Source organism: Hemicordylus capensis, chromosome 1 (genome assembly GCF_027244095.1).
Source record: "Hemicordylus capensis ecotype Gifberg chromosome 1, rHemCap1.1.pri, whole genome shotgun sequence".
In the NCBI taxonomy this organism is placed as follows: Eukaryota; Metazoa; Chordata; class Lepidosauria; order Squamata; family Cordylidae; genus Hemicordylus; species Hemicordylus capensis.
In genome coordinates, this window is record NC_069657.1 from 431,595,510 (window position 1) to 431,621,203 (window position 25,694).

General features: G+C 52.2%; 1 protein-coding gene and 1 long non-coding RNA gene across 5 annotated transcripts in view; one reads left to right on the forward strand and one right to left on the reverse strand.

The window, feature by feature from the left end:
• The window catches only part of LOC128352551 (phosphofurin acidic cluster sorting protein 2-like), a 224,966-nt gene that overhangs the window by 3,737 nt on the left and 195,535 nt on the right, over positions 1 to 25,694 (reverse strand). For 2 of the 4 annotated variants that reach the window (XM_053313240.1, XM_053313266.1), the window contains exons 10-22: positions 24,877 to 24,970; positions 24,383 to 24,454; positions 19,074 to 19,201; positions 17,051 to 17,183; positions 16,376 to 16,480; positions 12,940 to 13,046; positions 10,007 to 10,161; positions 9,337 to 9,447; positions 9,128 to 9,230; positions 8,678 to 8,749; positions 2,870 to 2,912; positions 1,785 to 1,827; positions 748 to 889 (exon numbers count right to left, since the gene is read on the reverse strand). In XM_053313240.1, the coding sequence (XP_053169215.1) occupies positions 748 to 889; positions 1,785 to 1,827; positions 2,870 to 2,912; positions 8,678 to 8,749; positions 9,128 to 9,230; positions 9,337 to 9,447; positions 10,007 to 10,161; positions 12,940 to 13,046; positions 16,376 to 16,480; positions 17,051 to 17,183; positions 19,074 to 19,201; positions 24,383 to 24,454; positions 24,877 to 24,970 (1,308 nt within the window). Of the gene's footprint in view, positions 1 to 747; positions 890 to 1,784; positions 1,828 to 2,869; positions 2,913 to 3,618; positions 3,652 to 8,677; positions 8,750 to 9,127; positions 9,231 to 9,336; positions 9,448 to 10,006; positions 10,162 to 12,939; positions 13,047 to 16,375; positions 16,481 to 17,050; positions 17,184 to 19,073; positions 19,202 to 24,382; positions 24,455 to 24,876; positions 24,971 to 25,694 lie in introns of all 4 variants that reach the window. The other 2 variants (XM_053313248.1, XM_053313258.1) reach the window with 2 other exon arrangements.
• On the forward strand, positions 9,442 to 12,504 carry LOC128352747 (uncharacterized). Its single transcript, XR_008320645.1, has 2 exons — positions 9,442 to 9,584; positions 11,482 to 12,504. It is a non-coding gene; the product is annotated as an uncharacterized LOC128352747 (long non-coding RNA).

The window sequence follows — 25,694 nt, forward strand, 5'->3', positions numbered from 1 at the left end:
TGAAGAGTGCCTCTTCTTTGCTCTTTCAGTGCATACTGGACTCTACCACTTCTGACTATAAGGGGAATGGGGGGCCATGTGTTTGAACGCTTGCTTGCTTATTTATTTATTTTTTAAAAAGTCCTTCCTGACTATAGGAAACTAGACCATCAAAGAGAAGGGTTCTAGCCAAGCTTTCTCTCTGACCTGCTAGGGCTTTTCTGTTTCTGTTTTTTGTAGGTTTTTAAATATGGGGGAAATGAACACACATTATAACCTCCTCTCCTCTGTACTCTCAGTAGCACAGTCTAAGCAGCATCACACATACTAAGTAGCTGCACCACCCAATTCTGCTGATCATGCAGTCTGGGTCTGGGACGGTCTGCTTCTACTTACTTTCAAGCACCTTCCACAGGGCCTCAGCCAGCCTCCTCCATCAACCCCATCTCCACAGGAGCCTCCAGCCACACAACCTCCTTCTTCATATGTCTGCTCTGATCTCTGGTTCTCATTGTGTGTGGTCCATGAACAAATGCTGCCATTGGAGTTCTAAGCAGAGAACTCCTATCTTCTGGCAGAAGGCTCAGCCCTGCTAGCCCCCACGGCACAGAAGGGCCAGCTCTCATTCTTTATTTCTCTCCCTGCCTTGTGGGAATGGATTTGCTTGCTAAAAACTCACATGCCTTTCCCACCTGCCTTCTCCTGCTCTCACCCGACCTGCAACAGAACACCCACCATGGGGCATGAATGCAGCGGAAAGAGGCTTACCCTGCTCCCGAGAGCCCACTGCTGACAGATGGAGAGGGTGGAGGGGTGCCAACTGCCTCCTTGGTATAGGGGACCCCCCCACCAGACGGAGATGATGAGCTCAGTAGTGAGCTGGTGCAGATCGTAGCGTCATCAGAGTCAACTAAGGACAGAAAAAAATGTGCCGGATTGTAATGGGGAGGTTCTGGCCTGTTAGCATCATTATGAGAAGGTGGTCCCTGGCTGGCCGGTACGAGGTTCAAGGGCCACCCAAACGATACAGCTGGCTCTTTCTTGCTTGACCATCCTGGTCCATGAAGTGTGTGCAGTGAGCCTCCCTGGAGGATAGGGGGGCATTCACTTGCCAGGGAAGACCTGAGCTCCGCCTTACGTCCATGAGCTTACAGCAGCTTGGGAGATGCTTCAAGCACAGAGTGGCCACTTGGCTTCCGCTTAACTGTTTCGCTGCCACCCTGACAAGGCCTAAGAAGTTTCAGAACCCCCTTGAAGTTTTATCACGTAGTAGCCTTAGTGGGCAAACGGCTTTGCAGTTTCTACACTGGTTCCTCCCAAAAGGCTGAGACCAGGGGTCCCTCTAATTTTTTTCACCCCCAAAGAATGAAAATTTTCTCATCCCAGAAGGATGAGACCAGGGGTCCCTCTAATTTTTTCCATCTTTATGAGGAATGAGTTTTGTTCTGGGTGGCACATCAAGGCAATGTGTGCACATGTGCATTCAGCGTGGGGCCTTCCTGATTCAACTAGAGTGGGATTTAAAATTAACTGACTGGGCATCAAATAACTTGTCAGTGCACGTGCATGAACACTGGATGAGACACGTCACTCTGCCTTGCCCAGATGGGCAGCTGGAGTTTAGTGGCTTGTCCAAAGCTGCTTGGGGAAGTTCACAGCAGTTCGGACCTAAGTCAGGCCAGTGGATCACACTGGAGTTGGGTCTGAACGGAGCCCTCTGGAGACCCAGGCAGGAGGGGAGCACCAAGCCAGGCTGGCCGCGTGGGAGCCTCGAGGGCCCAAACCCGTCCCCAGGAGCTTCTCACCTGAGGTGCTGAAGGACTGCTCCACAAGGCCCACCTTCACCACCTGCCAAGGCACAAGGAGAAAATCCACTTGGCACCCCAGCTGACAAGAGCCAGCCTGTGCCCCACCCCACCCACCAGCCGCCTCTGTCCTGCATAATACAGCACTTTGGCTTCCTGCTGAAGAGCCCCCAGAACCCACATCAGCGTCCCTCAGGATCACAAGCAGGAGACACACGTGACGCTGTCTGTCAGACTGCCAGCCCCTCTGGCTCAGAACTGCCTGCACGGACAGGCAGCGGCTTTCCAGGGTTTGGGACAAGGTTCTTTCCAAAATGCAGGGACATTGCTAGGTACTTCCATGATCCTGGGCCCACAGGGCCCCCCCATTTGATAATTAAACTCAACCACAGCCCCAAAGAATAATTACATTTTTTAAAGTCTCTAAAATTATAATAAAGCACCTATGAAGGTGGAAGTAGCAGAAAGCTAGGTGTTCTCTCTCCTGCTCTGTGGAGGTGCCTTCCCTTCTGAAGGAGGTCATGCAGGAGGGAGGTGGCTGATGAGATTCAGGGTTCTGAGCAATTCACTGGGAGCCCGTGTGGGCCCCATGGGCCACCTGCTATCAAGGCCCTTTCACAGCCCTCCCTGGAGGTGCCAGGGATGGAATCTAGGACTTAGGAGAGGAGAGCTGGTCTTGTGGTAGCAAGCATGACTGGTCCCCCTAGCTAAGCAGGGCCTGCCCTGGTTGCATATGAATGGGAGACTTGATGTGTGAGCACTGCAAGATATTCCCCTCAGGGGATGGAGCCACTATAGGAAGAGCAGAAGGTTCCAAGTTCCCTCCCTGGCAGCATCTCCAAGAGAGGGCTGAGAGAGGCTCCTGTCTGCAACCTTGGAGAACCCACTGCCAGTCTGTGAAGACAACAATGGGCTAGATAGACCAACGGTCTGACTCAGTATATGGCAGCTTCCTACGTTCCTATGCATGAAAAACAGGGACTCTACCACTGAACGATGCAGCCTCCTCCCATTGAATTGCCCTGAAAGCAAAGGGTGAGGGCCTCCCTTGTCGCTGTGGACTGTCCTATCCAGACAAGACTCACCCCGACGAATGGCACAAATTTCTGGCAGGAATCCTCATCTGGGCTGTGAAGCAGAACAGAAGCAGTTCAGAGTCAGCCAGCCCCATACAAGCTTCTGCCTGTGAAGGCAACCTTGTCATGTGAGTCACCCCCCCCCCCGCCAATCCCTCGCTTGTCACATCATCACCAATGGCCTTCGGAACTGCAGGGGAGCAGCTCTGCCCCCCCCCCACCCACCATGCCATTCGACCCAAGCAAAAAATCCAGGCCTTTTGCTGAGTCCAGGGCTTTGTCTCCGGCATCCCAGCCAAAGCCTGACATTTAGAAGAAGAAAAAGAAAAGCCTGGCATTCTAAACAAGCAGCTACCACAGAGCCAAGCAACGGACGGACGTCTCTTCCTCTAGGCGGCTTGAGGGTGGGGAGCAGAGGGATCCCTCCGCCTCACACAGCATAGCAACCCCCCCTCCTCCCCCCAATGCTGGAGCAAAGGATCACACTGCATAGGGAAGGGGGGAGGAATGGGAGGAGACGGGGTGGGGGGTGCAGATGCAGAAGAGGCCCAAAAGGAAGGAAGGAAGGAAGGAAGGGGGCTCTCTCTCTCTTTCCACAGCAGGGAGCTCACACGTGCAACCAGGAACAGCCAGCAGCCCTCGCCTGGACCCAGGCACACAGCAGGGAGGCACCGGGCCTGTTCCTGGACAGAGAGTGGACGGACGGACGGACGGACACAGGGGAGAAGGCAACACTGCAGCAAGCCACAGTCCAATACCTGATGTAAAAATCAAAATAGAGGCTCCTTTTCCTTGAATGCCAAAAAACCAAGAAGAGGAAGAGGCATAAGCACTGCTGGAACACGAGCCGTTAAGCGACCGGCATCAGGAGACAACACACACAGCGCCCACTTTGCTCAGCGGGGCGGCCGCTGCCACTCAGGATGGAAGGAGGGTCTGGCCCCAGCTGAAAGGGCTCTTTCAGCAGCCACTAGGAGGCAGGCCGCCCTCCCCACGCAGACCAGGGCGGACTGGCTGGCCTTGTGCAGAAAGCGGCTCCAGAACCCAGGAAAAGGAAACGGGGGTTTTCTGGGCCCATCCAAACAGCAGTTTCCTGGAGCTCCTGACAGACCCAGTGGCGTGTAGTGGTGGCCTAGGGCAGGGTAGACCCGAGTTCAAATCCCTGTTCAGCCATGAAACTCGCTGGGAGACTCCAGGCCAGTCACTTATCTCTCAGCCTAACCTACCTCACAGGGTTGTTGTCAGAACAAACACAACCATGTACACTGCTGGGCATTTATTCTACATCTCTACGGAGCATTTATTTTACATCTCTATCCCGCTCTTCTTCCATGAAGAGGAGGATATAAATGTAAATACATAGTAATACATGTGAACTAAGCTAAGGGGAAGGGGTCTTTGGCAAAAGGCGGATACTGATGCTGGCTCCAGGTTTTGGAGGGATGTTGGGAAAGATGACCTCGCTGACTGGGCTCACTTTCTTTTTCCTTCTGGGCCCCAGAGGGAGAGGGAGAGGGGAGCAGAGACTCCCTCCTCCTCCCTGCTGCTGCGGTCAGAGAGGTCACATGACCAGGCAGTGATGGCAAGTGAGAGCAGCAGGGGCAGGAGGGTCCAGTGGCTCCCCGAGGAGGCGTGGGCCTTGGCAGCTGCCCACCAAAGCTGACCCCTGGGGGGCTAATCCCAGCAGGTTGCTTGGGTTTTTGCACACTCTCATACTCCTCGTGGTGCAAGCTCCACGTGACGGTTCAGCACCTCACAAAAAACAGGGAAGAACTGCGATGAGACAAAGGCAGTTTGCCTGTGAAGTAGGGAGCCAGCACTGAAGAGCTGCAAGGAACGGAAGGAATCGATATTGATTTTTAGAGCTGGGGGGGAGAAGGGTGCCGAGGACAGCCATCAAACTGGCTCTGGCTGCTTCTAGTGTTGGAGGGTTATTTTGTTCCTAGACACGGAATTGCATTGATTCAGCAGGTGGAGACAATATTATCAGCTTCCATGACAAGAGGCTGGTCCTCGTGATCCTCATCGGGTTAGGAGGGGCCGCCAACCAGGGTAGGAGAGCTGGGCGTGCTTCCGATCCCCGCTCGTGTGAACTCAAGAGGGCAAGGCAGGAGGAGAGGAGAGCAGTTGTGTGGGAGGTGGGCAGGCCGGCTTTTCACCCACTCCCAGTAAAATGCTGGGGACAGAATCAGTGTTCCCTGTAACAGAGATTCCCAGATGTTGTTGACTACAATTCCCAGAATCCTCGGCCAAAGGCCATTGCAGCTGGGAATTCTGGGAGCTGTAGTCAGCAACATCTGGAAATCCCTGTTACAGGGAACACTGGATGGAATATGGGTAGGGGGCACCCATCCTACCCAGCTCCCGCCTCCCACACAACCACGCCCCCCTCTTCCTCCTCCCCTCTTGAGGTTTGGGTTAATACAACCTGCCCTCCTACACTGGCTGGAGCTGGAGGCTCCTCCTACCCGGATGAGGATCATGTGAACAAGCCTAATGTATTTCAATACAGAGAATGTTCGAATTATATATATATAGCTATCCTTTAAATCCCCTGACGGCTTGCTGGCTTGGGATCAAAATGTAAATACATAGTAATACATGTGAACTAAGGCAAGGGAAAGGGGAGTTCTGCAGAAAAGAGTTATTTTTGTTATTTAGCAATCCTTTTATTCTTATTTAGCAATAAGAAATTATTGCTATTTATATAGCAGCTTTCCACAGAGGTTGCACAGCAGAGTCAGCCCAGTTTTTCAATGACCCACCCAACAGCACAGAGCTCCTTGCTTGAAGCTCCACTCTTTCCAAAAGCCAAAACGCCCACAACCCAGCCAGGGGCTGGCCAAGGCCTTTTGCTCTCCTCCCACAAGACACTTCACAAGACCTGGAGCAGAGAAGGCCCGTCAATTCCATCAGCAGCTGCAAGAACTCTGCCTGGCTGTTTGCACTGTTGGGCCAGTCCTGAGCACAAGGCGTGCCCCCCTCGGCCAAAGACACGCGAGCCCAGAGCTCTCCGATGCTTGAGGGGGGCTCTGACCTGCCTGCAGCTACAGGCTCTCCCAGGACAAAGCAATCTCCAGCCTCGGTTTTCTGATGCTGGCATCCTGGAGGCTAGGCACGCAACCCATGGCCAGGTGGCAACTCTGGGGAAAGCTTGTGCATGCTGGCACTGTGCATGCTGCATTGTGTGCACCTGTACTTACATCTGGCATTTATACACCAGATATAAAAACCCTGATGGGCTTAGCACCTGGATATCTCCGGGATCGCCTCTCTCAGCCAGTTGTATCCGGACCGGTGAGGTCTTCTCAGCTGGCCCTCCTTAGTGTCCCAGGCCCTGGTGTAGTGTGTGGTGCCTGGACCCATAGGAGGGCCTTTTCTGTGGCCACCCCTCTTCTTTGGAACACTCTCCTCCACCCACCCACCCCGATTCGTTCAGCCCCCTCCCTGGCTGCTTTTAAGGCCATTCTTAAGACCCACCTGTTTTGCCAAGCGTTTGCCCTTTAATTATTATTAATTTTTATTATTTTAATTGGCATTGTTGTTCACCGCCTAGAGTCTTTGGAGAAGGTGGTATATAAGAAAACCTAAACAAACAAACAAGCCACCACCACCACCACAGTCTGTGGAGTCATAAAAGCTGAATCCTGTGTGTGTTGATGGGTGCATAAGATCAGCTCACTGCATGTTTTCCCTCCAGTTGTTACACACCCAGATTATTGTGTGAACAGGCCCTCTGCAAGCAGTTCCAACTCCTATCCAATGGCTGTGGCCTCGTGATTTCCACTCTCATATGGGTGATAGATTTTGTATCTTGTACTTGCTATTCCAGCAATTGGATAAGTGCTCATCAGCTCAGGCCAGTGGAGGTCAACTTATCTCATGACACAATCATCACAACCAACCTTTCTATAAATATGAACAGATGAAGCTGTCTTATACAGCACAGTATAGTGGTTAGTGGTGTGCACGGAACCGTGGAGCTGCGGTCCGGCACTGGGGTGGGGGGTTCCAAAAAGGATAGGGGGGGCTTTACTTAACCCTCCCAACAACCGCGCCATATTTCCTTGAGTAATTGGGCGGCAGGATAGCTCCCTGCCGCCCCCTTCAAAGCCCCGCTCGGCTGGCGGCCGCCCCCAAGAAGACCCGTGCCGTTCCAGGAAGACCTACCCATGCCGCTCGTGAAGACCGTGCCGCTCTGTGAAGACCCCTGCCGTGAAGACCCCTTCTTGCAAAATCCCTCCCATTGCAAGAGGGTGGCGGGAGAACTCCCCTGCCGTGCCCTTCCCCTTTGCCGGTCTGGCTGCAAATGGCTTCTAAGGCTTAAAAGGCTCCTTTTCTATAAGGCTCCTTTTAGAAAACAGGCGGCAGAGAACTCCCTGTTGTCCCCTTTGCCGGTCTGGCTGCAAAAGGCTTCTTAGAAGCCATTTGCAGCCAGACCGGCAAAGGGGAAGGGCACGGCAGGGGAGTTCTCCCGCCGCCCTCTTGCAATGGGAGGGATTTTGCAAGAAGGGGTCTTCACGGCAGGGGTCTTCACGGAGCGGCACGGTCTTCACGAGCGGCATGGGTGGGTCTTCTTGGAATGGCACGGGTCTTCTTGGGGGCGGCCGCCAGCCGAGCGGGGCTTTGAAGGGGGCGGCAGGGAGCTATCCTGCCGGCCGATTACTCAAGGAAATACGGCGCGGTTGTTGAGAGGGTTAAGTAAAGCCCCCCCTATCCTTTTTGGAACCCCCCAGCCGAATCTTCCCGAACCAAAACCACCCCGTGTCTGGACCGGTCTGGAGGCCTTTAGAATGGCCTCCGAACCGGTCCGTGCACATGACTAATAGTGGTTAGCTAAGCCACCTAGTGGTGCAGCAGGGAAATGACTTGACTAGTAAGCCAGAGGTTGCCGGTTTGAATCCCCGCTGGTATGTTTCCCAGACTGTGGGAAACGCCTCTATAGGGCAGCAGCGATATAGGAAGATGCTGAAAGGCATAATCTCATACTGGGTGGAAGATGGCAATGGTAAACCCCCTCCTGTATTCCACCAAAGACAACCACAGGGCTCTGTGGTCGCCAGGTGTAGACATCAACTCGACAGCACACTTTATAGTGGTTAGAGTGTTGGACTAGAACTGGGGAGACCCGAGTTCAAATCCCCACTCAGCCATGAAACTCACTGAGTGACTCTGGGCCAGTCACTTCTCTCCCAGCCTAACCTACCACACAGGGTTGTTGTGAGGTCCAACACAGCCATGTAAACTGCTCTGGGCACCTTGGAGGAAGAGCAGGCTATAAATGTAAAAATTAAATACAGGGACCCTAGATCCTTTTACTTCAGCATTGTCGACACTGACTGCTCCCAGGGTTTCGGGGGGGGGGGTCTTTCCCAGCCCTTCCCGGAAATCCCAGGGATTGAAATTGGGGTTTTCTCCATACAAAGGAGGCATTCTACTGCCGACTCTTTCTTTGAGCTCACTTTCTGTCTGCTGACCTTCTCAGTTCACCCACTGCCCTTCTTCGGCAGAGGCCTGATGCTTCAGATTTGGTTTTATGCCTCAGTCAAGCCGAATGGTGAGATGGAGACACTCAGTGTCATCTCACCAAGTGCCCATGTCACTGTCACTGAACTGGTGCTCCAGACTCCAGAAGGAATGGAAGGAAAGCTCCGGGGTGAAGGAGATGAAGTGCCGCCACACCAAGCACTCCTGAACCCCCCTGCCCTCTTGGTTGGGCGTGGCAGCCTCCCAGCCGGAAACTGTCTCCGCAGGAAGCAGACAGGCGCCCCTCCTCCCCCGGACGCTCCCACAGTGAGGCCAGCCAGCCATACGTACTGTGTGCCAATCCCTGCGGACTGTAGGGGCAAGCAGAGAACAGCAGGGCCTGAAGTGCCCCACACACCCGAACTGCGGGGGGAGGAAGCACAGAAATAGCACTTGCAATCCCCCCAATCACCACCCGCCCAGGCCTTGATTCTGGTGCCCGGGGACAGCTCGGCCTTCTACAGGGCCCAGGGGAGACGGGAGCTGCTCAGTGACCCTGCTCTCACCCTGCTCTCCTAGGCTTCAGGCAAACCAGAGCACGTCAAAGTCCGCCAGGTGGCCCCCGTGACTACACGTAAAGGCAGCTTCTCGCAACCTCCCAGATCACTGCCAGGCCTGGGATCCGGATGGACAGGACCAGTGCGGGTCTCTGTGCAGAGGACAGTGTGGGGCCGAGTGGCTTTTTGCTGGGCACAGCGGGAGGGGAGGGGTGGGGAGGAGCAGGCCGGCAGGCCCTCTTACCTCTTCTGTTTGTAGGTCAACATGGCCTCAGAAATGGGCAGCTGGTGGGACACGTTGGCGCCTGCGATGAACTGGGCAACCCGGGCAGGGATGTCCATGGTGTCTGCGGGCAAGAGGAGCGGAAGGGTCAGAGGAGGGAAGAGGACGGAAGCGGCCCAGGGTCCCTTGCACACGGCTGCGGAAGCCAGGCACGTCAGGGCCAGGATTACCTGAAGCGGGAGGTTCGGTTCGGCTAAAGAGCTCCCGCCAGGCTGCGTCCAGGAACAAGGTGCTGTACCTGTTGTCCACAGAGCCAAGGTACTTGGCCAGGGGATGCGAGCCTGGGAAGGGCACAGAGGAGACGGAAGGATTGGTTTTCCAAGAAAGGAAAGGAGGCCCCGGCAAGGCCAGCCCGACTACTACGAATATTGATCTACCGCTTCTCCACAGAAGTTCTCAAAGCAGTTGACACAGGGAGGTAAGTAAGATGGCCCCCTGTCCCCAAAGGGCTCACAGCTTAGGAAGAGGCAGAAGGGAGACCCAGCAGCAGCCACTGGAGGGATGCTGTGCTGGGGCTGGATAGGGCCAGGTGCTCTCCTCACTGCTAACCATAAGAGGGCCATGCCTTTAAAAGGCCCCTCCTTGCTCAAGAAGCAGGGGTTAGGGCCCCCCGCGCCGCCCCCCAGCCAATCCTCTCTGCGTAGGAGTGTCAAAGGGGTGCAGGTGAGTCTGTGGCACAAATCCTGCTTCCGGGGTCTGCCTTTGCCCTCTGCAGTCCGGGTTTTCTCTTCCTGGTTGGGGAGGTGAGAAGGGGCAAGCTTGAAGGTCCACCCAGGGGGCTGCCCCAGCGGAGAAGAGGCTCTGATCCTGCTGGACCGTCCCCCGTGCCGAGGCGCTTACCCAGTGGCACCACGAGAAAACGGAGGTAGTTGAGCCAGTCCGGGGTCTTGCTGGCCAGCTGCTCCACAAAGAAGCGCAGGACGATGCTCAGGTAGCTCTGGTCCCCTGCCACGGCCACTTTCACTGGGGGAGGCATGTGGGAGTTACAGTTACAGCTGCCGGAGGAAGAGAGATGCGGAGAGGTTCGGAGCGGAGCTGCACCGGGAGAGCCCCACGCCAGAGCCCAGCGTCCCTCCCTCCCTCTCTCCCCCCCACCCCCAGAGCCTTTGCCCAGCCAGGGAAACATCCAGGCTCTTACTCAGCTGGACCCAGGAGACGAGGTCCCAAAGATGGGGAGCAACCACTGCAAACACCTCTCTGGGTTTGGACTGGACATCTTTGTAGGGGGATCTGATGCAGGGAAGGCGCTTCCCCACACAAGGACCCAGCATCCTGCCGTAGGGCAGCTTCCTTCCATATGGACCCACCAGCTTGGACCCACCAGCTTTCTGAAGTCTCTGACAGAGGCGCAGCTTTGCATCGCCCTCATCTTGAGGAATCAGGTGCAGCAGGGCCCTTTGGGATGCCCAGCCTTTCCTTCTGCAGCATGCTGACCTGCTCCCCTCATTCTTGAGCCCTATTCCACATTAGTGTGTATGCCACACCTAAAGCTGTATACATGCACAGTTATTTACGCGTTATGTCAAACACATGCTGGGCAGTCATGGGAACATAGGAAGCTGCCATATACTGAGTCAGACCCTTGGTCCATCTAGCTCAGTACTGTTTGCACAGACTGGCAGCGGCTTCTCCAAGGTTGCAGGCAGGAATCTCTCTCAGCCCTATCTTGGAGAAGCCAGGGAGGGAACTTGGGACTTCTGCTCTTCCCAGAACAGCCTCATCGCCTAAGGGGGATATCTTACCGTGCTCCCACATGTAGTCTCCTATCCAAATGCAAACCAGGGCAGACCTTGCTTAGCTAAGGGGACAAGTCATGCTTGCTACCACAGGACCAGCACATCTCTATCCTGCACTTGAAGGACCTGTACCAAGGTTCATTTTTAAAATGAACGCAAGCAGTCTTCCGAAATGCAGGGGCATTGCTAGGTTCTTCAAAGGTCCTGGGCCCACAGCAGTCTTCTCTGTAACAAGGATTCCCAGATGTTGTCTACAAATCCCATCATCCCCAGCTTGTAGTCAACATCTGGGAACCCCTGTTACAAGGAACACGGCACAGCTATTCACACACATACATGGCATGTGTGCAGACACCTGAATGCGCACAGATCATGATGCCTACGCAGGACTATTGTTTTCTGCTATGGTGTCAAAAGGTTCCACTTCCAAAGGGTCTCTGGGGATAAGCTTTGTTCATTGTGTCCCTGCAGGTTTACTTTGCCATCTTTCTCTGCTGCTATGGATTCTCTTACAATTAAGGTTATTTTTATCTGATCAGTTTGTTTTATATGCATCCGTTACTCATCTTCTTTTGACAGGCACTCTGGATGTTTAATGTGAACAGAAAAGCAAGATATAAAGATATGTAAATACATACAGTATAAAGGGTGATGATGGATTATAAGATTTAAAAACCATGTCTTAGGGATATTGGGTCTGAGCAGAATTCCACAAAGGATGAGTGCAGCAGCCATATAATTCTGCTGACAAGGCAAAGAAATGGCATCCACCCTGGAGCTCAGGGCTGTGTGTGCTCTGGGTTAAAATGGGGAAAAACTTTGCACTCTGAAAAGCTCAGTCCTGCAGCCTATATACACTTACTGCAAAACAAGCACATCTGCACAATTAAATTTGCTAACTTGGATGGAATTTTTGTCATTTTGCATAATTTATTCTGGGTTTTCTCATAATGGGGGGAGGAAAATCCCACCTACCCAAAAGATTACTATAAATCTCCTTCAGCCACCTCTCTTTTTAACTGAAAGCAGAGAACAAGTAGCTGAATTCTGCACTCATTTATATATTCTGCAAGAGCTTTCCCAGACAGGAGGCTTTACTGAGGGTTTATGGCGAGTTCGAAGTGGCCCCCAAAAGTCGAAACAAAATGTTGATTGTTTTATCCACAGATACAAACCAGGCTACACTCTGACATAGGAAGCTGCCATATACTGAGTCAGACCACTGGTCTCTTTAGCTCAGTATTGTCTTCACAAAGTGGCAGCAGCTTCTCCAAGGTTGCAGGCAGGAATCCCTCTCAGCCCTGTCTTGGAGATGCTGCCAGGGAGGGAACTTGGAACCTTCTGCTCTTCCCATATTGGCGGCTCCATCCCCTGAGGGGAATCTCGTACAGTGCTCACGCTTCTAGTCTCCCATTCATATGCAACCAGGGCGGACCCTGCTTAGCTAAGGGGACAAGTCATGCTTGCTACCACAAGACCAGCTCTCCTCTCCTCTTTTTCATCTGACGCGTGATGAAAAACCCGAATTTATTTATTTATTCTATTCTATTTTATTTATTGTTAATTTATATACTGCCTTTCATTAAAACAATCCCAAGGAGGTTTGTGTGTGAAGTGCTCCCTGAAATTGTGAAATTGTGTGTGAAATTGTGTGTGAAGTGCTCCCTGATGGCTTGCAGAGACTTTGGGGTAAATTTGGCCGATATGTGAATGTACACCTCCATTCTGGAGGAGATGCGAACTAAAAGCCGGGTGTGAAAAACTTCCCGGTTTTCTGTGGAACTGTGGCCTGCGTGCAGCCTGTTGAGCTCACCTGTAGCCGGCAAATCCCCTTGCTCTAAGGCGGGACGATCTGCAAACTACTTTGCAATGCTGCCGTCCTGCTGGACTTGGCGTGAAGATTCCTATCCCTGACTGTGCGGGGAGGGGGAAAATGGGATGCCCCCTCTGTACACAACCCCTCCGTCCCATCCTTTTATCCTGGAAAGCCACCACACAGCACCCGGTTCATCACCACGGCCTGCAGGCGATACTCACTATCTCTGGATGCGAGCGACAATCGTGTTGAAGGCAGCCTGGACGTCGGCCATGGAGCAGGTGGAGATGATGGGCTGCTTGTGCTCCTGCAGCTGATCGCACACATACTGCCAAATACAAAAGCAGAAACATGGAGAGGGGCAGTCCTAGGACAGAGTCGGATTGTCGACCCACCGAAGCCCCGCGTCATCTTCCGTAAGGGAAAGCAGCTCTCTAGGAACTCAGACAGAGGTTTTGCTCTGGCTTGCCAGGGGCTGAGCATGGCGGGGCTTGCTTGCTCCAGGAAGGCCCCGACCCAAATGAGCTGAAGCGTTTCCAGGTTCTCCGGCGCTCTTGGGGAAGGACGGGTCCTGGTGCATCCCCAAGAGCACCCGAGAACCTGGAAATGGGATGAAATGGCAAAGAAGCAAGTTTAGGCTAGACATCAGGAGGGATTTCCTACCCACCAGAGCCGTTCAAAAGTGGAAAGAGTCTGCCTCATACACTGGTGGGCTCTCTTTCACTGGGAGTTTGCAAACAGAGGCTGGGTGGCCATCTCTCAGGGATGGCCGTCCAGTTTCCTGCACTGGCGGTTTCCTGCAAAGAGCAGGAGGGTTAGACTAGGACATCTTCAGGTTCCCTTTCAACTCCAAATGTCTAGTGTCCTAAGACTCACAGGAACATACAGGTGAAACTCGGAAAATTAGAATATCGTGCAAAAGTCCATTAATTTCAGTAATGCAAATTAAAAGGTGAAAGTGATATATGAGACAGACGCATTACATGCAAAGCGAGATGTCAAGCCTTAATTTGTTATAATTGTGATGATCATAGCGTACAGCTCATGAAAACCCCAAATCCACAATCCCAGAAAATTAGAATATTACATGGAACCAAGAAGACAAGGATTGAAGAATAGAACAATATCGGACCTCTGAAAAGTATACAGTGTACTGTGCTTGATTGGCCAGCAAACTCGCCTGACCTGACCCCATAGAGAATCTATGGGGCATTGCCAAGAGAAGGATGAGAGACATGAGACCAAACAATGCAGAATTGCTGAAGGCCGCTAATGAAGCATCCTGGTCTTCCATAATACCTCATCAGTGCCACAGGCTGATAGCATCCATGCCACGCCGCATTGAGGCAGTAATTGCTGCAAAAGGGGCCCAAACCAAGTACTGAATACATATGCATGCTTATACTTTTCAGAGGTCCGATATTGTTCTATTCTTCAATCCTTGTCTTCTTGGTTCCATGTAATATTCTAATTTTCTGGGATTGTGGATTTGGGGTTTTCATGAGCTGTATGCCATGATCATCACAATTATATCAAATTAAGGCTTGACTTATCTCGCTTTGCATGTAATGCGTCTGTCTCATATATCACTTTCACCTTTTAATTCGCATTACTGAAATTAATGGACTTTTGCACGATATTCTAATTTTCCGAGTTTCACCTGTAGAACTCTCCCTTATACCGAGTCAGACCATTGGTTCTTCTAGCTCTGTATTGTCTGCACAGACTGGCAGCGGCTTCTCCAAGGTTGCAGGCAGGAGTCTCTCTCAGCCCTATCTTGGAGATGCCAGGGAGGGAACTTGAAACCTTCTGCATGCAAGCAGGCAGGGCTCGTCCCAGAATGGCCCCATCCCCTGAGGGGAATATCTTACAGCGCTTGTCTCCCATTCAAATGCAAACTAGAGTGGACCCTGCTTAGCAAAGAGGGACCCTGCTTAGCAATTCATGCTTTCTACCACAAGACTAGCTCTCCTCCCAAGGACTGTAAATCAAACAGATCCCCTATGTATATAAACCACACAGCCAGTTACATTTGTGTAACTGAATACAAAAAATCAACTTGTTACAAAACCCACATGTGCTGTAAATCCCTCACAAGCAATGTATCTGCAGATTCTGGTAAACAGAGGTAACAGAATCCAAATGGTCCACATGTAGTACAAATTCCACTACAGTGACCGGGTGACCTCTGTTTCTAATTATACTCTTTATCAAGTGGAAAGATGGAGAATATTGTAGTGGGAATGATCTTTACGAAGACCAGAGCTTTCTGTTGCAAGTCTTACTCAGTACTTTAAACCAAGATGAAGACAGTAACTTTTAATGAGACACTCCTCCCACGCTCCCCCGGTTGGGAATCTCCTGAACGCCTTGTGGCAAAAAGTGAGTAGCTGTCGTTTTCTGGAGCTTAACAATCAGCCTTTGGGGGCTTTTGCACCGCTCCGTCTGGGATGTGATTAGCATTCAAGACATGAGCTAAGAAGAGACGTCAAAGGGTAGGTAAAAGCTCCCAGCAAAATGGAGGCAATTTTGCGGCGTAAGAGACATGGGGGCAAAAGCTTAAAAACTGGCACAATGAGGCAGGACAGAATATTTGGAAAACAGAGGGGGCTTCCCCCCCCCACAAGAAAGCATGTAATTAATAAGTTAATTAAGATTAATAAGTTAATTAAGATTATTTTTTAAAATGGCCACTGCACATGCTCAAATGGTACCTGCGAGGCCCTAGAGGCCAGCTGGGTCAGGGGGAACCTTTGCAAAAAAAAACAACCCCTAGTCTTTAGGAAGCCCCCCAAAGGGGCTACAGGTAAAAATAAAATAAAAAATAATAATATAAGACACTGTACACATATTCAGATTGGCACTATGTACAGAGAATCAGGGCTTGTGAATACTGAGCTGACACTTATGAGCTAGGATTGTATTCATTTGCTCTTACTTTGCTTCTTGTGATAAGTGAGTTAAATGGGAGGTCTTAATAATATGGCTATTAATGGTGAGTTTGTCTTTGAATCAGTGTGAAATCCTTAATATTAAGGCCCACTGGGAGTTTCTTGCTCTCTTTCTCTCATTTTAACCGTCTTTCTGAAAGGCTAGAACATATTCCAAGCAGTGGCACAGTTTACTCTGCATATCCTTTAATTATTTTCAGAGTATCTGGGAAAAGTCAAATTTCAAAACTTATGAAATAGTGATGCTACAATGCATAGTAGGGAATTAGACAGGCACTTCTGTTTAGTTTTCCAAGTACACCTCCACATAGTATTTGGGTATTTCATGAGCCCCAGTGTACTGAAATTTGTAGTTTTCCAGCATTTTTTGGTCTAGTTTTTGAAATATTAAAAGATTAACGAACCTGACTTGTATTTTTCAGCTGATATTATGGTAAAGTTATCTGAAAGATGGGTGTCAGATATTTGGACAGGGGGGCACAATTTCAGTGTTTGCCCTAGGCGCTATTTTCCCTAGATACGCCTCTGCCCTCCCCCCCCCCCGCTTGGGTGCCATGGCTTGCATAGGTTGGTCTGTGGGAAGCTGGTGGCTGGGTGGCCTCTTACAGCAGCAGGGGGTTCGACCAGCTGCATCCCCACCAGATGTGGCATTCAATATGCATTCGGGGGCACCCACATTTTCCTGCCCAAGCCTGGGGCACCTTACCTGGCCTTGCCACTCAGCAATGTTCACCAGGATGATGCTCTCCGGCAGCTGCTCATCTGAGACCAGGATCTGATTGAGCTGATCGTACACAGATTTCCGGGGGACCTACAGCAAAACAAAAGCACTGGGATGAACACCACCTTCCTTTGAAAGGAACATCTCCTGGTCCCCTTTGGGATGAGCCCGAACGGAAAGCCTAGGGATGAGCCCGAACGGGCTCCGGCAGCCATGGGTGGGGAGCGGATCCCTTAAAAAGCAGGTCCTTACCTGCTCCTGCGCCGCCCCACCACTTTCTGAGCACAGCGCTCGCCCGACAATGCCACGTGCCGGCTGCAAGGAGCAGCGCCACAGCCGCATGCACGCAGCCTTTTGTAGAGTGAGCGCCGTGCCGGAAAAGCAGTGGGTTGGTGCAGGAGCAGGTAAGGACCTGCTGACCTGCTTCTTAAGGGAACCGCTCCCTGCCCCTCTGAACCGGTTTGGCTGCAGGCACCCAAGCCGGTTTGGCGCTTCCCTAAGGAGGCACCGAATTGGTTTGTGCACATCTCTAGTAAAGCCCCACAAACAGCTGCCTCCTGATTCTGTCCTTCTCCCACTTCCCCTTTCAGGAGTCTCAGCCACACCCCGGGGGTCGGGGGAAACCTTCCTCTCCCCAGGAGTCGCGCCCCACAGCCTGACCTGGGTGCTCTGCCGTGAATCGGGGCTGCTCTCGCTGTCCAGGCTGCTCGTCCGGTCCCCTTGGCCTTTGGAGTTCTGCCTGTCCTTGACGGACATGCTGCGGGGCCGCCACAGCTGCTTGTTCTCAACTTTGCTGAAAGGCAAGAAGCAAAAGGGATGTGACCAAAGGGATGCTCCCCAGCTGGTCCTCAGATCCCACACAGGGCAGGCCCTTCTCAGGAACTGGGCTCAGGGTCTGGGACTCATAGGAAGCTGCCTTATACTGAGTCCGACTACGGGTCCCTCTGGCTCAGTATTGTCTGCACGGACTGGCAGTGGCTTCTCCAAGGTTGCAGGCAGGAGTCTCTCCCAGCCTTATGTGGAGATGCCAAGGAGCAAACCTGGGACCTTCTGCATGCAAAGCAGATGCTCTTCCACTGAGCTATGGCCCATTCCCTAAGGGGAATACCTTACAGCAGTCACAGGTAGTCACCCTTCCTAATGCAAGCCAAGGTGGGCCCTGCTTAGCAAAGGGGACAATGCATGCACCACATGACCAGCTCTCCTCCTTCCCTCCGGAGGTGCACAGCACACTGTCCTCCCAGGAGTCCAGCAACAACTGAAGACTTGCTTGTTCCACCCGAGTTCTTAGATGGATTCTCCTAGAGTTCTGATGACTGCAAAATGGTTTTGAAACCATGTTTACAGGTTACCTGCTGTGTGTTGCTTTGAGACATGTTAGTGGAAAGCAACTAACCGATCAAGCAAATGAATTAAATAAAGGCTAGCTGGGCCGGGCAGAGAGGCTCTGTGCCCAGCCCAGCTAGTCTTTATTTAATTCATCTGCTTGATCTAGTTTGTCTAGAGAAAAACTTGATCTAGTTTGTCAACTGTCACCGCACTATCGCTGTCACCGTTTTGTCAACTGCCCGTTGCTGCCTCCTTCCTGTCTGTCCCCGCTGCCTCCTTTCGCTCACCGCCACCGTTTTCTCAGCACCATCCCCCCTCCCCCCGGTCAGCTGCTGTCACTGCCGCCATTTCCCCCCTTCCTACCCATCCCGTGGCTAGCCTATCCGGCAGCTCTCCGAACTCTCGCGAGAGCTGCCACGCATGGGATTAGCCACGGGTATGCCTTAGAGAATTAAATATATAGAAGATATATAGAAGATAGATGGAAGGATGCTACATGGCGAGGGGGCATTGACAGGCACATATACAGCCCCCTGAGCCCGAGTCAGCTCATGGGTCCGTCTAGCTCAGCATGGCCTTCTCTGGCAGGCAGAGGCTCTCCAAGGTTTCAGGCAGGAGTTTCCTTGATTGTTATGGTTAAAGTTATACACCGCCTTTCATTAAAACAACCCCAAGGAGGTTCACACAAAAATTAAAACAAGACTATTAAAAATACACAATCAGAATATAAGCTAAAGCATTAAAAACATAGATCTGACCAAAAAGGCTTAAAATATAAGCATAAAATAACCTGGAGTTCTACCTGGAGAGGCCAGGAATTGAACCTGGGACCTTCTCTATGCAAAGCAGATGCTCTGCACCTGGGCGATGGCCCCACCCCCATCAGCCCCGACCAGACCACTTCAGTCAGCAGACAGACACAGGCCCAGGAAGGGACGACTGAGTCGCAGTCTTTGCTGGGAGTGGAGTGGGGACGGAGGCTTCCAGGTGGCTGCAAAGGACAGTCCACGAAGAGCCTGTCATCTTGTTTATTATTGATTTATTTTATGTAGACCACTTTGCAATCTTGTGTTGAAAAGGGGTATATAAGTAGTGGTAGTAGCCACCGCCGCCGCCACCATATGTCTCGTGATGTCTTTAAAGACTGACTGCATGCTCACTCTTGCTTTGATTACCTCTGTGCCAAACTAGGACTGGGAGGGTGTCCAGAGAGGCGGCAGCCCAGTCAAGGCCTCCGAGGGAGCTTTAGCTGACCGAGGATCTGTGCCCAGGCCTCCCACTTGCAAAGCCAACACGCTCTGGCTGATGACCGTAACATGGTTAGGGTTCCACCCACGGAGGAGCCCTTCCTTACCTGGGCGAGACCGTGGCTGGGAACTCAGGCTTGCTAACGCTGCTCAGCTGGGCCAGCCTGTCCACACTGCTCTCCTTCAGGGACATCTCAGCCGTTCCGCCTTGGCCGGATTCGTCTGCCTCCAGCTCCTGAGAGGATGCAAAGAAAGCATTGCTCTTGGGGGGTCTGAGGGGAACTGGTAGCTGGTTTGTCTAGCAGGCCCACCCCAGAGATGCACCTAGGTAATTTGGGGGCTTTTGGAGCCCCCCCGCCCAGTATTTTTAACTGCACCACCTGGGACAGACGAAAAAGGACTTGGGGGCCCCCAGGGGGTGTGGAGGCCCTGGACTTCAGCCTGGAAGTCCAGGGGTAAGAGCGCCCCCCCCACCACTGCAAACACACACCAAAAGGAGCTCCCACTGAGTTAGCTGCCCCACAATACCAAGAAACATCAATTTTTTCCCCTTCAGTGCTTCCCACTCCTCCAGTCACCATGCAAACATCTGTCATCAGAACATAAGAAGAGCCCTGTGGGATCAGACCCCGGCTCCATCTAGCCCAGCATCCTGTTTCCCACCCAGAGGAGCCCACCAGATGTCTCTGGGAAGCCCCCAAGTGGAATATAAAGGCATGTCCCCTCTCTTGCTCTTGCTCCCCTGCAACTGGGATTCAGAGGCATACTGGGACCTGGAGGATTAATAGCCACTCATAGATTTTTCCTCCATGAGTTTGTCTACGCCCCTTTTGAAGCTAGTGGCCACCATCACATCCTGTGGCAGAGAATTCCATAGATTAATTATGTGCACTGTGAAAAGGTCATTTATTTCTTACATTTATATCCCGCTCTTCCTCCGAGGAGTTCAGAGTGGTGCACATGGTTATTTTTATCCTCACAACAACCCTGTGAGGTAGGTTAGGCTGAGAGATACATGACTGGCCCAGAGTCACCCACTGAGTTTCATGGTTGAATGGGGATTTGAACTCGGGTCTTCCTGGTCCTAGTCCAACACTCTAACCACTACGCTATGCTGGCTCCTTCATTTTGTCCCTCCCCGACCTATCCCATGCCTCAAGGTCACATCTCAATAACAAATTCCACTTCTGCTAGACAGACAGAAGCAGAAGGAAAACCTATGAAGCATTAAAAAAACCACACACAGAACAGGGTTGGCATGTGCCTGTGCACGCATGCACGTGTGTGAGAATCTAACACCTTTAGGATTCTGACAGTTGTGTGGAAATCTAGCATTGCAACTGCAGGAGTTCTAAGGATTCCATGGCTCTGTTGTGCCCATGATATGCAACCAAGCAATGGGCTGAATCAACGGATCAGCAGGCAAGCAGCGTGTCGCTTTTGTTAAAGGTGAGTCACTTTTTAAAGTGGTGACTCATATATAGTGAGGGGGAGCAACTGCCCTATTTGCCCACAGGACAGCATTTCAATAGTGGCTGATGCAGTGTGTGTGTGTGTGTGTGTGTGTGTGTGGGTATTTCAAGTCTTCTGGTGTCTATGGGCCACCTCCAGCCTCAGAGGCACAATGCCTCTGAATACCAGTTGCAGGGGAGTAACAGCAGGAGAGAGGGCATGCCCTCACCTCCTGCCTGTAGGCTTCCAGCGGCATCTAGTGGGCCACTGTGTGAAACAGGATGCTGGACCTTGGGCCTGATCCAGCACGGCTGTGTGTGCGTGCGTGCGTTACCAGCATATGTACTACCATTCTGAGGTCATTTTTCTCAAGAAATGGACACAGCTGGCATATCAGCCGAAGCTGAGAGACAGCACTCTGGCCAACAGGGAGAGGTATGAAGACCAGGGAGAGGTTTGTATCCAGAAGCACTCCCAGACTGTGTACCTGTTCCTTCTGGGGAAGTGTGACCCCATCCAGAACAGGCAGATCAAAATCAACTCGCAAGTTCTGATCTTATTTGGATTCAGTCTCAGTTTGTTATCCCTCATCCAGCCCATCACAGCCTCCAGGCAGGCATTTAGGGAGGTTATGCCTTCTCCTGATGACGTTGACATGGAAAAATAGATTTGGGTGTCGTCAGCATACTGATAACATCCTGCACCCAATCTCCTGATGATCTCTCCCAGCAGTTTCATGTAAATGTTAAAAAGCATTGGAGACAGTATGGAGCTCTGAGGGACCCCATATAAAACTTCAGATTTTGAAGCGCAATAGTCTCCAAAGGACACCATCTGGAATCTGCCCAAGAGGTAGGAGCGGAACCACGGCAAAGCAGTGCCTCCCACCCCCAACCCCCTCAGACATTCCAGAAGGATGCTATGGTGGATCATATCAAAAGCCACCGAGAGATCCAAAAGGACCAACAGAGTCACACTCCTTCTGTCAATTCCTATTTGGAGATCATCCATCAGGCTGAACAAGGCAGTCTCCACTCTTTAGCCCGCCTGAAAGCCGATTTGAAATGGGTCTAGATAATCAGTGTTTTCCAAGACTGTCTGGATCTGGGAAGCCACCACCCTCTCAATCACCTTGCCCAGCCATGGAAGTTTGGAGACAGGCCTATTGTTGCTTAACCCTGAAGGAGCCGATGCAGGCTTCTTTGGAAGAGGTCTAATGATTGCCGCCTTAAGACAAGGAGGCATCCTGCAATCCCACAGAGAAGCCTTTATAATCTCTACCAGGCCCTCTACAACAGCCTCCCTGCCTGATGGTATAAGCCATGTTGGACACGGTTCAAGAGAAGAGGTGGTAGGCCACACCATTCCAAGCAGCTCGTCCACAGCCTCAGGAGTCACAAGCTGAAAATGACCCAACCTAACCACATAAGAGGAGTTGCTGGACACCTCCACATCAGACATTGCAGTAATTGTGTTACACCATGCTAACTTTTTGGGTGGAGGAAGATTCCAATGTGGAAGTGTTTTTAAAGAAATATACATTCTGAGATAGTATAATCTGAAGGGGGTGTGTGTGAGAGAGAGTGGAGAAGAACTGTCTGTTACCCTCCTGGACATATAAATCAGCTCAGTGGAGGGCAAAGAATGAAACAAGAGTCCCAGAGGTAAAGCATCAGTCTATTGTGTGCTGTCTGATGTTGTTCCAGTAGCTGAGATGGGCACTGCACTGCCCTCATGTGGTCCAGTCCGGCAGTGCGACATGAGCAAGCCAGGGCTAATAAAGGTCCTCGAGGCAGCTTGGGGCCATCCAGAGGGGGCAGTCTCAGAAAGCAGTCAGCAATGCAGCCAGTGTTGGCGGGCGAGGCAGGTCTGCCTTCCACTAGGTGGCCACCATGCCAAGTGTGGAAAGCCAGCTACGAAGCCCGTTCTGCTGCTCCTGCAGCCTTGCTTCGATGCCGCTGGAAGGGCAGGTGGTGGCCTGGTATGGGAGTCAAACTGGGCAGAGAAGTGTGGCCTGCTGGGAGCAGATGGGCTGGATCAGTGTATCCCGTCCCCAAAGTAAGAACCCATGAAGATGCCTTGTCCTTAGTCAGGCCATTGGTCCATCTAGCGGAGTAGGACCAAGTTCCGCGTCGCACACACGGACTACACGGTTCTGGATAGGGCTCCTCCCCAGGCCTGTTTGGAGAGGCCAGGGATTGAACCTGGGACCTTCTGCCTAGAAGGCATGTGCTCTGTCCCTGAGACATAGAAGGCATGTGCAGAGCACCTCCAGGCCTGCTCCACTTAAGCCCCCCAGATGTTTTTGGACTACAACTCCCATAATCCCCAGCCACAGTGGCCAATAGTAGGGGTGTGCACGGAACCGCCAATTGTGGTCTGGCACTGGGGTGGTGGGGTCCCTTTAAGAGCGGCGGGAGGGTTTACTTACCCCTCCCACCGCTTTCCCGATCTTTCGCCATAATCCGTAGAGTAATTGGGGCAGCAGGACACCTCCCTGCCGCCCCTTCCCCGACGTTGCTTCAAAAGACTCCCAGGAGTCCTTTGCGCGCGCATGCACGTCCTGGGAGTCTTTTGAAGCAACGTCGGGGAAGGGGTGGCAGGGAGGTGTCCTGCTGCCCCAATTACTCTACGGATTATGGCGAAAGATCGGGAAAGCTGCGGGAGGGGTAAGTAAACCCTCCTGCCGCTCTTAAAGGGACCCCACCACCCGAACCGGACCGCCCAGGTCCGGACCAGTCCGGAGGCTATTTTAATGGCCTCCAGACCGGTCCGGGCCCATCCCTAGCCAATAGCCAGGGATTATGAGAGCTGTAGGCCAACATCTTCAGGAGGGCCAAAGCTGAGCAGCCCTGATTTCTAGGCTCTTCCCAAAGAAGGAAGCCACTCGTAGCATCCGGTGGGGATATCCATGCTGGTGGGGAGCACAACGAAGGCCGCAGCACTCAGCGTGGCGTAGTGGTTAGAGCGCTGGACTACGACTGGGAAGAAGAACCAAGTTCAAATCTCCTCTCAGCTGTGAAGCTCACTCTGGGCCATTCACTTGATCTCTCAGCCCCATTTCTGATGCTACACATCTCTCAGCTCAAGGGGAGGAGAGATGGCTTTGCAGCAGCGAGCACGGCTTATCGCCTTTGGTCTGCCCTGATTTGCATTTGGGTGGGTGACTACATGTGAGCACTATCTGCTGTCACATAGGACCCTTCGGGGACGGGGCTATAGCTCAGGGCATCTGCTTTGCATATAGAAGGTCTGCTTTGCATACAGAAGGTCTCAGGTTCAATCCCTGGCAGCATCTCCAGGTGGAGCTGGGGAAGACTCCGGCCTGAAACCCTGGAGAGCCACTGCCAGTCAGTGTACACAATACTGAGCTCGATGGACCAAGAGTCTGACTCAATATAAGGTAGCTTCCTAGGTTCCTACTCTACCTCACAGGGTTGTTGTGATGATAAACTTAACCACGCACACCGCTCTGGGCTCCTTGGAGGAAGAGCAGGACAGAGAAGTAAGTAAGTAAGTACATAAAATAGAACTGAACCTGGGACCCGCTGTTTACAAGGCCATTTCTCTAACCCTGAACTACGAAGCCTTGCCTGAGTACCATTTAGAAATGCCCTCCGAAGAAACAGGGCAACCTATTTCCATGGAAAATATCTATCCCCTGCCCCTCCAGTACGCTATAGCCCGAGGTGGCTCACAACATTAATAAAATAGATATAATATAAAGTTTGAAAAAATTACAAGTTCGAAGACCAAGCTAAAACCACATTTATAATTACAAGTTCCAAAAGTTCCAAACTAAAAGTTACTAGCAAAGAGCTAAAAACTGAGAAGCTAAAAACCTACTAGATATAAGCAGCAGACAAAACATTAGGAAGCCTCTCCACTTAGAAGGAAAAACTTGGCAGGAAAGCCTTGCCCAGATAGGCCCCCCGCCCCAAATAACCAGGCCCATCGTACTCACCATAGTGGCTGTTTCCATGGCCGCCTCATCCTGGGTGCGTGGAGCACCCACTTTCCGCTTCTCAGCTTCTCCCTGAGTGGGGGAAGGCAAGGAGGCATGAAGGAGAAGTGAAGACCCCTGATCCTCGCATCCCCGAGAAGGGGGCCATGGCAGGATAGTTGCAAGGAAAGGAAACACTCTTTGCTCTCACACCAACATCAAGGCGCCAGAAGCAGGACCAGCTGCCCAGGAGAAGCTACGGGGGGCAAACCACCGACCCCCAGCATCGCAGGGACTAGGGCGCCTCTGGCTGAGCACACAGCAGCCTGATCCTAACCCACCTCCTATGCTGGGAAATGAAGCCGCTCATCAAGGAAAGAGAGGAAAAGGAGAAAGAAGGAGAGCAGGAATTACTCCCGACAGTGTGTAAGTTCTGGCGGGGAGGCCCAGGCAGGCAGGCAGGCAGGCAGGCTGCTAGCAGGGGAACAGGAGGAGGAGGAAGAGGAGTAACTCACAGGGCTGCCAGACTCTCGCTCCTGCCCTTTTTGGCCGTGCAGACTGCTGATCTCAGTCTGGGAACCGGAGTGAGAGACGCCCTCAAAGAAACGCCTGCAGAAGAAACAGACAGACAGACGGACAGACAGAGAGACAGACAGAAAGAGAAATGAAGAAGAAGTGAAGTCACCATAAACCCAGCTTGAATCCCTCCCCAGCTGCTGCCCCACACAGCACCACAGGCAAACCCATCACCAGAGCCCCAAAGCTTTATGGACCACACAAAAAAGACAGGCAGGGGGAAAGTGGCAGATCCTGTGGCAGCACAGAGTGAAAAAAGGTTTTAATGGAGGAAGGACACAACAGAGCAAAGCATCTCTACTTCTGACCCCAAAGAAGCTGCACCCCCTGGAACCACGAGAACTCTCGGAGCAAGGGAATGGAAAGCCACAGACAAAGGAGGTTGGCTGTCACCTCTTTCCACCAGCCAAACGACTGACGGCATGAGGCTGAAGGCAACTAACAAGTCACCGGGAGAGAGGCCAAAGAGGATGGATGAAGTCTGCAGCTGCATTTTATAGCAGATGTGCGCCGACACACAACCATGCTGCAGGACCCCACCCCACGGGCTGGCCTCTGGGGAGCAACAAAAACAGGGCTGGCACCAACTCAAACGACATGAGACCGTTCCCTTCCATTGGAGGAGGAGGGCTGTCGCTCAGCCGCAGGACATCTGTTTTGCATGCAGAAGCCCCCAGGTTCAATCCCCGGCATTTCCAGGTAGGGCTGGGAAAGACGCCTGCCTGGAACCCTGGAGAGCCGACTGCCTGCCAGTGTG